We start from the raw sequence: 13,160 nt of genomic DNA on the forward strand, positions 1-13,160 counted from the left end.
ATGACTTTTTGTGCAAGCTAAAGCAAAAAGAAAGGAATTAGGAACGACAGAAGTCTCAGAAGAAAACCTTCATTTGAATCTATTCATATTGATTTTTATATTGGTAATAGGGATTCATTTAAGCTAAGAGTTATGCATTTATTTAAATAGTTTTTGTGTCAGACCAAGTGATAGTAAAAGAATCCCAGAGACTGTAAACATATCTTCAATGCCAGCTGCTGTCAGGTCAGTCACAGCAGAGGGGCTGTTATTTATTGCCACCGCAATATTTATTCATGGTGGAGTCCACCACTACTGTCTGTTGAACTGTAGAAATAAAATATTTGTGTTATTTTTACACGGTGTTGAAATAATAGCTCAAAGTCTCTTGCAAACCTCACGTTGTGGTGTAGGACTCTTAAAACACAACTTGTTCACAAGAATTGTGACAGGGCATTATTCATGAACCTTGATTGCTTCCTGCTTACCTAAGATGTTTCTATGATAAGTAAAACTCTAAGAGAGAATTCTTTACTGAGATTAATATAGGATATTACCAATGAAAGGTCCTATAGGATTTAAGGAAATAGCATCTTGGAGATTATGTCTCTGAGATGTTAAAATCAGAATATATTAATAAATCACAGTCACATGAAAATAATAATTTATTCTGATGTGACCAAATACAGCTTTGTGATAAATTCTAGGAAATATGAATGTATGACTGTGTATTATTGGCAGATTTTTCATAATAGGACCTCCAAGGCAGACAAACCTCTGATCTACATTGCATTACTTTTTTTCAAAGTTTGTTTGTATGTTTGTATGTTGTGATAACTTTCTGATTTGAAAGGAAGACTAATGGCATAGTCCAGAACATGAAATCACTGGTCTCCATGCAACACAAAACTATATTTTTCATATGTTTCTGTTAAATGCAAACCCATAATTTTCATGGATTTTATGATCGTTTTCAAGCACAGCACTTAAATGTAATATTCTATTGGACTAAAATATAATGTAGAGGGAACTTCTCTACATTAAATATACAGTAGTGAACCAGATTTTAATTTGCATTTGTACATTTCCTGAAAGTGTTTTGTATAATATATACATATATATATTTACAGTATATATATGTATATATTGAGCTCATGAATACCTACCGTATTCATTGAGGTGATAGATGCACATACATGATTGATTTAAATTGAGATTACCTAGTTTGATTCAGAAGCAACCCATATCTCTGATTACTGTCTTGTCAGCCTTATTCCTGCACATTTGGATTCAACTTTAATTCAGACATTATTAAATAAGTATTGTGAGTTCTGTTGGTATTTTAAGGTCTTTTTCTATTTACTTACTTGCATAATATCATTGTGCTGAATAATTCTTTTTTACTTGAAGGTGTTATTTCCCATGGGCGATGAGGCAACTCTTTCCTTCTGCTTCCTTGGATGACTGATATTTTATTACATAGATTCCCAAAGGCATGTGATTTATATGCTAGGATGGATGATTTTCTTTTGTGAGGGTGGGGAAAACTTAAAGCAACCAGCAGCGTTTTCTTTGTTCTTCACCAGCCATCCTGTTAACACTTGGATCTACATAACCACAACTAACTACATCCGCTATGGTTGTGACCAACCTCAGCTATCAGGATTTCATCATCATATTGCACAGTATAAAAACAGAATTAATTTGGGAGATGCATGATAAGTTTTTCTGTAGCAGTATGAATTTTAAACAATGTGATTCATATCCCTTTTCTATAAGCTAAAAGGAAACACAGATAAATTCAAACTAATTCTAAATGTATTTTAAAGTAATTCTGGCTGAAATGCTAGTGAAATCCTGATTGTGTGTACTGGTCCATAATGATAACTGAACTATATATAAAGCTGTAGAAATTAAAACTGGGCCTGTATAAAAAGGGAAAAGACTGAAACTCACAATATCATCAGTATTGCAACATTCAGTACATGCTTTACAGATAACTCTGCTTTGCTTTGTAAAATCTCAGACTAACATGAAGCTTTGATTCATAAAAGCATGTGTAAAAGTGACCCAGTAGCAGCAGAAAACAGGTATCCTTTCATAAACGGGATGAGTAACTTGTTTTCAGTTCAACGGGAAATTATATAAATAAAAAATATGTTTTTATTTCTATTGTCAACATAGTTTCAACATGTAAGTCATAAGGAGGGCCCTAGAGAACCACATCTGTTCCCTCAAGTACAACAAAGCATTTAAATTAGTTTTTTTGGCAATTCACCAAAGGATAAAAGAGGAAAACAAATATTAGTTCCATTGCCAAATATTAGTACTCTAAAATGAAATGAAATGTATTTGCTGTATCCTTACTCTACATATAAGAAAACATTTGATTTCAATTATCCTTCACCTTGGAATAAAAGAAGGACTCTTACATTCAAATTAGCAACAAGATTGTCATCCATGATACAGTGCAGCAAGTAATTTCATCAGTGGTTAGATATTACCATGTGAAAATATGATTTTCTGTCCTACAGGGGGCTGTTTAGTGATGCGCCAACCAGATGCTGACAGGTCATGTAACCCACCGTGCAGCCAACCCCACGCTTACTGCAGTGAGGTATGTGCTACTGCATTGGAGCATAGAGCACCCCATGAGGCCTTCCCACACATCTCTTGATTACAAAGATTATGTCAACAAAAAGCATTTCAGAGATTTTACTCATCAAAAATTTGTTATAATCCACCTTGCCCAATTTTCTGCCTTTCAATTAAAAGTTAAATATGGTATGAACTTGCATAAAAATATGTGAAGAGGTACCCTCCAGGCTAGCACTCATCAAAATAGTCTTCTCTTCCAGTCATCCATGTTGTTATGCTTTAAAGCTCACAGAAAACCTTATTTTTCTGCTACACGTTGTAAAACACTTGTTCCCTACAGACTAGGACATGCAGTTGTGAAGATGGATACACTGAAGTTATGTCCTCTGATGGCACACTCGAGCAGTGCACTCTCATCCCAGTGGTGGTCATCCCCACCATGGAGGACAAAAAGGGAGATGTGAAAACCAGTCGAGCTGTGAACCCCACCCAGCCTTCCAGTAACCAGACAGGACGAGGAAGGACCTGGTTTCTACAGCCTTTTGGGCCAGGTGAAGTCATGCAATGAGCAGTTCTTAGTGCTAAGTACTGCTGCAGGGTCTGGCATTTGTATTTTTGTATACCTAGGGAGACCAGAAAAACCCTTGACTTTTCATTTAAGAAGGCAGGCATATACTCTTACTGAGAACAAAGGAAGAGACATAAGTAACCACCTAGCCCTCTCACTACTCCACCAATATATTTAGTGAAATCTTATATTGCAGACTTCCTTTTAGTCATTCTACCTGATAAAATTCACAAAAGCTATTTGAAATGTGACTATGGAAGGGAGCTTGCTGCAAAAGTGCAAGCCAATATATTAAATTATGGTGTCTTAACCAATAATTCTGTTGACAGAGGAATGAAAAGATAGCACTGAAGACTTCAAAGAGTAAAGGATTCTTAAAATCTGCAGCCTTAGCAAAAATTGAAGGAAAATAATTGGCATAGATATGCTAATGCTTTTCTGAATTATCCATATTTATGCTAATTAATGTTATTCAAATGCTAACCATATTATTGATATTTAGCATAGGCCTGCTCTTAGTCTCTATGAGCAATATTTACTTTTATTATGGACCATGCTCTTTAGAGCTGAGCAAAGATATTTGCAAAAGTGATGTAAAATATAGGAGTTACTTCATAAAAAATGCTTCATAAAGTCCATCATGTAATCAGATGTCAGTAAACACTTTCTAGAACTACTAAGTATTTGTATAAAAAACCCTTCAATTAACAAAATACTTTCACTTAAAGAGATATGTTGCCCAAAATAGTATTAATATGGAAGAGAGCAATTGCTTATCATCTTAAGTGTCTCTTAAGTCACGTAGGGCTAAATATAATAATACACTTGTGTATTAGTGTTGTCATTTATTTCTAAAGGGCTTTTTTTTAATGTTTTTAATTGCAGAATTGAAAGTACTATCTTTACATGCATAATAAAGATATAAATATATTTCTATTTGAGATTTATAAAAATATTTCTAAATATTTCATATTTAATCTAATGTAGATTAAATAATGTTCAGGTTAGAAATTAGAAATATTCACTTTAGATCCCATTAGTCCTACTAGTATTTACAATTATTTGTACTTTGATACTATATTTGATACCTGCAATAAAATGGTCTTTACTCCATGTAATTTATTCAAATAAAAAATAGAAAAGAGATTTTCTGGTCCTTTTTTTAAAAAACAGCATCTTACCAAATATGTTATTATTTACTCATTTAACTAACCCCTCCTGAAAATGCCAGAGGGTGTATTGTAGCACACAGAGTGATAACAATAAGCAAATATCAGACAGTCCCCTTCAACAGTTTAGGAATATGGACACTCATGTGAGCTCAGGGAGGGTTTTGGAGCAAGGTACATTTGAGAAACTTCATGAAATTTTATAAAGTTGAATTTTATGAGTATGAAACCTCACCAATTTTATGTAATTCAAGTTGGGAAGGAGACATAGCTCAGTTCAGATAATCTCAAACATGCTCAATAGAACGAATACTTTATGCAGTGAAGTTATGAGCAAATGTGAGAGAAATTGAACATTTTCCATTTCTGATGAGATTTAGGCTTGATTGTTTTATTTCAGGATTTCACATATATTAGAAAGGTTTGGGTTTACTATGGCATGATTTTTTTTTTCCTCACAGTTTCTAAATCTAGATCTAAAATAGGTCTTTCATTTTCTTCCACAAATCACATTGCAGTTCCAGAAAGGAAGGTATTAAAAGTTCCTTCTTCAGTTGTCTGGGCTGAGGTATTACCACAAAAAGATGAATCTGCGATGCCACTTCCCTTACATACTTAGAAATAATCTGTCCAGAGCGAATTCAGAAAGCCTGAGGCGGAGGTCAGTAGTTGCATAATAGGAATGACCTCATTAAGGGAGTTCCTTGCTTTGACAAAAACAAATAAATCTATATACAAGCCATTGCCAGCCTTTTTTTCAAGGAGATGTGACTATTTTAAAAGAAGCCAACCTGCAAAAAACCTAAGCCTCTTACATTTTCCAATGGCAATAAGCCAAGGAGAGAGGAAACTAACCTCTTTAGCAGCACTAAATTCTGAATTCTTCTCATTGTTATTATCGTATCATAGGATATGTCAGGTCAAATCTACTGTTCCATTAATCTTTAATGGATCAGTTATTTCAGTTATGTCAGTTATTGCCAGTTTTAATGTTTCATTAGATTCATTAAGGTAATGAAGGCAAAATGTTCTGATTTTGATTAGTCTTGAACAACTTGTCCACATGACAAGCAAGACTTTGCATTACTACAGACCAGAAAGCCTGAGCTTAACTGCATAGCAATGGAGAGCACTACTTTGTAACCAAGCAATCTTAGTCTAACTTCTGTTAATATTATTGTGGAAATAGAAACTGCATTGATGGTGTCTTTTGGTTCTGCAGAGCTAATGAGAAGCACTAAGTGTTTGATCAGAAAAATTTTGGCTGTATTTGCTTACATTGAAAATACACACAGCTTCATGGAAAAAAAAAAAAAACTTGCACCACTTGAAAATGAAATAATTCAGTTTTATAATGATGATTTTTTTTTGTCAAGGAAATGCAACAAGGCTAGCTTATCCCCTGGAAAACAATGTTTGCAAAAAGCCATTTAGAAATTTGAAAAATGAGTTGGATAAAAGTAGTGAGTCAAAAATCATGCACTCACCTTTAGTTGTGATCTGATCATTTGGGGGCAGAGCAAAACCCCGCAGACAAAGTCACATAATTTTCCTCATAGACATGGGTGCATCTGAGGCAAGAAAGAGAGTGGTATGTATGCACAGGCTGCACATAAATACAGTCCTTATCAACAGACAGTTGTTCTATTTATGAGCATGGGTTGTCTTTTTTTTGTGTATTTTTATTCTGTGAGAAGTCACTTATAACAACAAAACGTGCATTTAGTAGGGACAGAAATTTTAAAATTTTGCTACTTGATGCAGTAATAAAAGTTGTGTATGTGCAGCTAAGGGATGGATGATGTACAGCATGCTAAGGGCATTTAAAAACATACAATTAAAGAGGAACAAGAATAAAAATGACAGGCAGATTGCTTTACCAGAGCTAGAATAGAAAGTGATGCTAAAGGGGTCCCAGGGTGATGCACTGCCCTGTGATCACACTGGGTGATTGCTCACTACCAGATGGCCCCAAAGCTGAGTTTCTGGGTCTCTCACCTGCTGCCTCTGCCCCAGACCTCAGCTCCATTTGAATTATCCTGACTTCAACTGAAAAGCAGAGCACAGAGAAGTCATTGCTCAGTTATTTAACAATATTTACTCTGATTAAACTGTATGTGCTAGTGAAGACATTTATTTTGGATTATTAAAGTATTTCTATGCTATAGCAGAACTAATAATTCAACTAGACTAACTCAAACACTACTGACTAACATTCATTCCTTTTAGATGGGAGGCTGAAGACCTGGGTTTATGGTGTAGCTGCTGGTGCATTTGTTTTACTCATCTTTATTGTTTCTATGATCTATCTAGCCTGGTGAGTTCTTTAATTATTTATAAGAAAACAGCCCCCTCACAGACTGTAATGAAAATGTTTGCATCTGCTGCTGTAGAAACTGCAGACACTTCTATGAACTGCAATATTTAGTTTGCAGTGTCCTTTTGTCCAGACTCACATAGTAGATTCTGGTTGTACTCTGGATGATGGATCACCACATGCTCTTCTGAGGGTATAAGAACTTACAAATACGGGGCAGCTTAGTGTACAGTTCATTTTTGCTCAGTTTATCTTGGTTGTTATATACAATGTCCAGAAAAATTTTATTATGTCTGTATCAAAAAATGCTGAGAGAAAGAGCAACAGCGAAATTGAGTAACCAGGCAAATCATATTTTATATGTGACAAGATATAGAGATACAGAACCAGAAAAAATCTGAAAACTTTCTCAACTTTTTAATACATGATATTATTTTTTGAACAAGTCACCTTTGAGTATGTGCTCCCTGAAGTTTTCTAGGTCCTGTTTGGAATTTCTAATACAGATGACAGTACAGGTGAAAGGTGAGGGAAGTGTGGTCCTATACATCAGGCTCTTGGCTGTACTGCATTAGTAGGCATTTGGGGGCTTCTGGGTATGTTTGTCATTCAGTAAACTTTGCCCAAAATCTCACTTCTGTCTAGGTAATATAAACATTTGTTCTGAGTTTTTGGTTGTTGTTTGGTTTTGTGAAGTGTTGTTTGTTTTGGTTTGGTTTGGGGTTTTTGTTGTTGTTGGGGGTGTAATTTGTTTGTTTGGGGGTTTTGTGGTCTTTTTATTTTGGATGGTTTGTTGCTTGGTTTTTTGGGGGTTGGGGCTTGAGGAAAAGGAAATCCATTATCATTCAACAACACTGGCGATTATTTGGACTGGAACCCAGCTACTGCAAGTCATTGTAACAGAAAGTTTTGTATAAAAGATTCAGATTTGAGCAACCTAAGTGACACAGCTGAAATAAGATTTTGGACAAGACTGAAGATGCACAGGCCCGATTTAAAGAAATGGTTACATTACACTCTAAAAGAAGACTAGTACTAAAGCATGGATAAACATTCATTTTTCTTTGACCTGGTATTTTTTTTAAACTGTATCAAATAGATGAGAAATACTGCTGGATTAAAATCTAATTCAAGGCTAGACAAGGAATGTTATGGGAAACAAACATACCTCTGCTATTAATGACTGGTTTGATTACAACATCTAGAATTAATTGTAGGCATTCCAGCAAGTATAATGAGATAAAACCAGTCAAAAGATGGATCTTTCCCATAGAAACCCTTGATGTGGCAAGAGCAATTTAATATTTGAGTACGTAATTTAAAAGAATCTGATTGCAGTTTTGATACATGACCAAATATTGCATGGCAGAGTGATGTTGTGAGAGTACCTGCCAAGGATTTAATCAAGTCACATCAGCATCGTAACAGTTTGTTTCTGAACAACTGAGCTTTGAATTAGATATTGCTTTGGGTTGATAAAGGGATAATTAGTGATACCAGTGAAGGTTTTAGGCTAATAGGTTTTATAAACAAACAACTGAATACATTATCAATAATTTAAGACTGAAATATGTTTTTGTATGTTATTAGTTGCCTGTTCTATTGTTATCTTGTTATATTATATCTTGTTATCTTGTTAATATTTTTATCTTGTTTCAGCAAAAAGCCAAAGAAGCCCCAGAGAAGGCAGAACAACCGACTGAAACCTTTAACCTTGGCTTATGATGGAGACGCAGACATGTAAACTACGACTTCTCATGGTGACAAATGGAGTCTAAACTGTAGGAATGAAATCAGAAGGTGTCCAAAGCCACAGGGATTTTCTATGGAGTGGATTAAGTGTTTTGAATTTTTCTTTTTGTAACTGCACAATAGATAAAGAAGGATGGATTTCATAATGCCTATCAATATTCAAGGTATTTTTAGACTTTACTTTAGACCATCAGCACCGAGAAATCAGGCAGAATCACATTAATAGACACTGAAGTTGGAGATCTGTGGTATTTCCTCAGTCTTAGAACTGAGCACCACTTCTGCCTCCAGAATACTGTATCTGACATAGTATTAACTCTTGGAAGCCCCTGCATCATTAACCAAGTATAATCAGTACGCATGAGGAGTTTGTACCAAGCTGTCTATGACTCTTTGTATTCAAACATAACATATATACTCAGTTGAACAATATGTATTATTCTATCAGATTATATACGTGATGAAGAGCATTTTAGTGCTTAGTACAATATTAACTTTTAACTGGGATTAACCCACTGAGCAAGTTCAACAGTTTGCCAGTTGATGATAACTTGTGTTAACCTGCATTTCAGAGGGCAATGACTCACTTGCAAAATTCTGTCCTGTTACCACTCCAAATTATAAAGGCCTCATGTGTACATCCAGAAAGGAGGCATTCACTATTTTCTAGTGGTTGGTGTCTGGGAAAAAAATACTTGCTGTAAATGTTACAATACGTTTCTACTTTCTCTAACTCAAACTGTTGCCTGCATCTTTTTTGCTACATGTAAGGCAAATTTTTGCACTATATTAGTGCAGCATGATATGCACTTAACTAGTATTGCCATAGAAACTGCCTCTTTTCAGAAAGGATAATGATGTATCTTGTGCAAGGAGTGTCAAGTAGACAGGTTTTGAATCCTGAAGAGAGTAGTGTTCAGTTTGGACTGCGACGGGATGGAATCAGCTACGACATTTGCTGTACACACACCATTCCTCATCACAGCAGCCGTTTGTACTCTATACCATGGCAGTAATACAAGTGTCTAGTTTCTTGCCCCATCTACCTATACTGGTAAAGATTGTCCTACTGGTTTCTAATTGTACTTTGAAGGTTGTTTATGACTAGATTTTTTATATTTGTTAACTTTGTTAGAAAAAGAAAAGAAGAAAAAGAAAAGTGGTTGCCCTGTCATCCTGAGTGACATACTTCTTGTCTAAAAGGTGTTCTGATTGTTCCACTAAAATAAAATGGTTTTGCTTTTCTTTCCTTCTGTTAATGAGAGCTCTTTCACTCTTACTGGCAGTGCAATACTCAGAGACATTTTGTCTTTTCTAATTAGGATAATTCAATAGACTCTTTCAATTATTCAGTTAAACTCCTGAGTGTACTGGCAAGTAAACAATAAGTTCAATAGTTCTGCCATTTTAATATTCATGACTTTTTAAAAAACTCTGGCAGTATGAAAACTCACTGTTAACCTCTTCTGTGCTTATAGCTTTTCAGTGTTGAGCTTCCAACATGAAGCTCATTGACTTGCCACTCATGTGACATGGCTGTTACGGATGTGATCCATGACCTGAGAAGGGTTATTCTCCTCAAATGGCTTCTGTGTGCAGCCGGAATGTACAAGTGACTGTGCCACCACTAAGCAATACAAAACTTTATCAGGCAACCTCTCAAAAATAATTGTTACATAAAGTTCAATATTAGGTTCTCAGGTCTTTTTTATAACCTAAACCACTTCTGCCTACTCATCACTCTATTTACTCAAGAAGCACCAGTTTTTGCACACTGAATGAAAACTAGCTTTGCAAACTTTGGTCCAGATCCACTGAAATCAATGACAAGACTCTCATGGACATCAATGAGTAATACCAGTTCTTAAAAATGTACACCTTTGTTCTATGTAGAATAATTCTTGAAACCATTGAGTATTTTGTGGATATTCAAGAGAGATTATGGTCCTACTTTAATTTAGCTGCCATATTACCAGTGTGGTGTTACTGCATCAAGAACATTACCTTAATCCCACTGTGTAGATATTCCCAAATGGGGATGATGACCAGAGGAACAATGGTAACAATCATTGGTGCAGGCTTAATTTCTCAATTTATACCTTGATCCAGCTGCAGCTGATGAAATTTCATGGCCCCTGCAGCAGCAGTGGTTCATTCATATATGTGTTTCAGGAGTGGAGCATTCAGTTTTACATCACTTTGTAAAGTTCCATTGCATAAATACAAATCTTGATAATTTTAATTTTCAGCATTCTTGAGTAGAAAACAAGAAAGACCTGGTTGGTTCCTCTTTTGTCAGACACAAAAAAACCAAAAAAACCCAAAAAAAACCCATGGAAAAATTATAAAGTTGTTACAGTGTGCTCATGGGTACTCTATTTCCCCTTCCCCGGGACCCTGTGACTCTGATCAAGATAACCCTGGACCCTCCTTCCTGCCCCAACGGGGTTGGCAGAGAGCCAGGGAAGCCCACCCTGTCCAAAGTCTATATAGACCCCTGACATTTCCTGTTCGTCCTCTTTTGCCCTGCTCTCCCCTTGGACACCACAGAATAAAGAGAGCTGAACCAAGTATTTTGGGGCAAGAGGCTCTTTTGGAAATCTTTGCCATCTCCTGATATTCTTCCCCTCACAGCCTCGGACCTCTGGGCTAGCCTGATATTGAGGGGGCTGTGCGAGGGAGGGAACGTCATAAAATATTAAAGAACAATAACTACATGTGGAGACAGATTTTAATAATGATTTCTGTTTTTTTAAAAGTCTGATTCTGTGTTGTCGAATAGTTTTGGACCAAGAGGGTATTGAGGGAACAGGGTTTCTTCCATTGGCAATGAGTCATCTTTATTTACAACACTAGCTGGACTTAGCAGGAGCTTTTGCCTTGTTCTTGCCTTGAAGAATTTTATGTCCTAAATCTAAGCATTTAATAACCTGAAGTTAAAGGTATGACATCTCCTTTTCCTTACACATTAAATGGATAAATAAAGAGATAGGAGGGATTCTTAAAGTATGTTTGGCCTTTGCAATCCATGCAAGTATTTTAGTATGTGTTACATTTTATATCTGGTCAGTGAATATCTGGTGCACATCTGCATCATACTAGTGCTGCATTTAAAATCTAGAGTGCTTTTCTATTATTATTTTTTCTATGAACAAAGTGCATGGAAATTTGAAGCCAGAGTGGCTTCCCTTATTATCAAGGAAAAAATACTAGGCTGTAAAGAAGGCTGAAATTTTATGTAAATCTAAATTTTGCAAAGGTGATTAAGTCCTCTAGCATTGAAGCAGAAATAAATAATATGTGAATTATCAATATACAATGAAAAGCAATTTGCTTTAAAAATCAGAGTGCTTCTACAAATCCAGTGCCTAAAGCAGCCACTACTGTAGATTATTAGTTTGTGAAAGTAATGTTTCCAGTGATCAAATAAACCATTCAGAAAATAGCAAGGTAGATATTTTCCTGTTGATGTGGTGGTTTATATTTTCCTTTTTAAAACTGTAGTTTCTAGCTTACTGTGTCTGCTTTGAGTCCTGGAGCAGTTCTTTTTTAAAGCTTTCATGCAACTGCACAAGCCTGATTATATTTGGTATAAAGCACCAATTTTGAAACCCCCTTCCTCCTGCCAAAATATAATAAAGTTTTTTCTCCAATCTTACAATTTGAAGAGAGCAATTTAAAAACTCTATGTGTAAATCACTGTAAAATATACCTTGAATTAAATGGAAATCTGTCTTTTTACCTTTATGTAAATCATTAAGAATTAAGAGTTTATTTTGCCTAACTTAATTTACTTGAATATTTATTTTGTAGAACAAGGAGGCAGCTGTCTGAGGAATGTTTACCTTTTTTTTTGTTAATGTTAATTTGTAAATTGTGTAATGCATTTTTATTTTTTAAATTATGTAAATTTCTTTTTTAATGCATAAAATGTTTACGTACAACTACTACTGCAAATTTCTGTATATTGTCACTAAGCATTATTCAGTTAATAGAGATATGTGAAAATGTAACAAGTCTTACATTTTCATCTGGGTTATTTTTACATAACTGATGCATTGCTGACAATAAATATAGACACAAAATCATTTAATGTCTTTTTTAAAATAAATGTATTCTATGCTGGGATAGAGTAACAATAAAAGCCAGATCCTTAAAATACGACCACCTTTTAAAAAGTCTCTTCTTTTTTCTGAAAGGCATTAGCAAACATATTCTTGTTAAAAATTAGTCTTTCTATTTAAAAAGAAAAATACTTTCTGATGCTATGGTAACCATCAAGTCTGTTTCTACTATCCTAATTGATCTGGAAATTTACAAAACATATTTTGTCGATTGATAAATATCCAATAAATGAAATTTAAAAAATATTTTCTTCCTTGCCACTTTTATATCAGAGAAAACAATCCTTCTGTAGAGAATAAGGGGTCAATCAAGATCTCACTAAAAGACATGTATTCACTTCAAGTCAAGCTGAATCTTGAATAAAAAGAAGTCACTTTGCACTTTTTCATAATTGCTCATATTCAGTCTCTGTGCTCTCTAAAACTCAATTCTTTTCCTGTCCAGTTCTGCTGTGTAATTTACACACTGTATCATGGGGGTTTATCCTGTTTCAGTAGTTATTACCTCCCCAGTAACCTTTCCAATCTACCCCCTAAAAGATTTAAGCACAATTTTGAGAGCAAACAACTCTGATTTTTGAGGCATTTCAGGATTTTCACAAGTAATTCCTACCTACATTTTCTCCTGCTGGAATCCACAGAAAAACCACAAA

The 13,160-nt window shown here is 35.0% G+C and overlaps 1 protein-coding gene across 1 annotated transcript in view; it reads left to right on the forward strand.

The window, feature by feature from the left end:
• Nucleotides 1–12,547, forward strand: part of THSD7A (thrombospondin type 1 domain containing 7A) — a 264,728-nt gene extending 252,181 nt beyond the window's left edge. Inside the window, exons 28-31 of the mRNA XM_021538341.2 lie at nt 2,514–2,596; nt 2,918–3,128; nt 6,544–6,631; nt 8,291–12,547. Of these exons, the coding sequence (XP_021394016.2) occupies nt 2,514–2,596; nt 2,918–3,128; nt 6,544–6,631; nt 8,291–8,375 (467 nt within the window). The 3' untranslated portion in view covers nt 8,376–12,547. The remainder of the gene's footprint in view (nt 1–2,513; nt 2,597–2,917; nt 3,129–6,543; nt 6,632–8,290) is intronic.
• Nucleotides 12,548–13,160: the final 613 nt, after the last annotated feature.

The sequence above is a fragment of the Lonchura striata genome, chromosome 1 (assembly GCF_046129695.1).
Source record: "Lonchura striata isolate bLonStr1 chromosome 1, bLonStr1.mat, whole genome shotgun sequence".
Taxonomy (NCBI): Eukaryota; Metazoa; Chordata; class Aves; order Passeriformes; family Estrildidae; genus Lonchura; species Lonchura striata.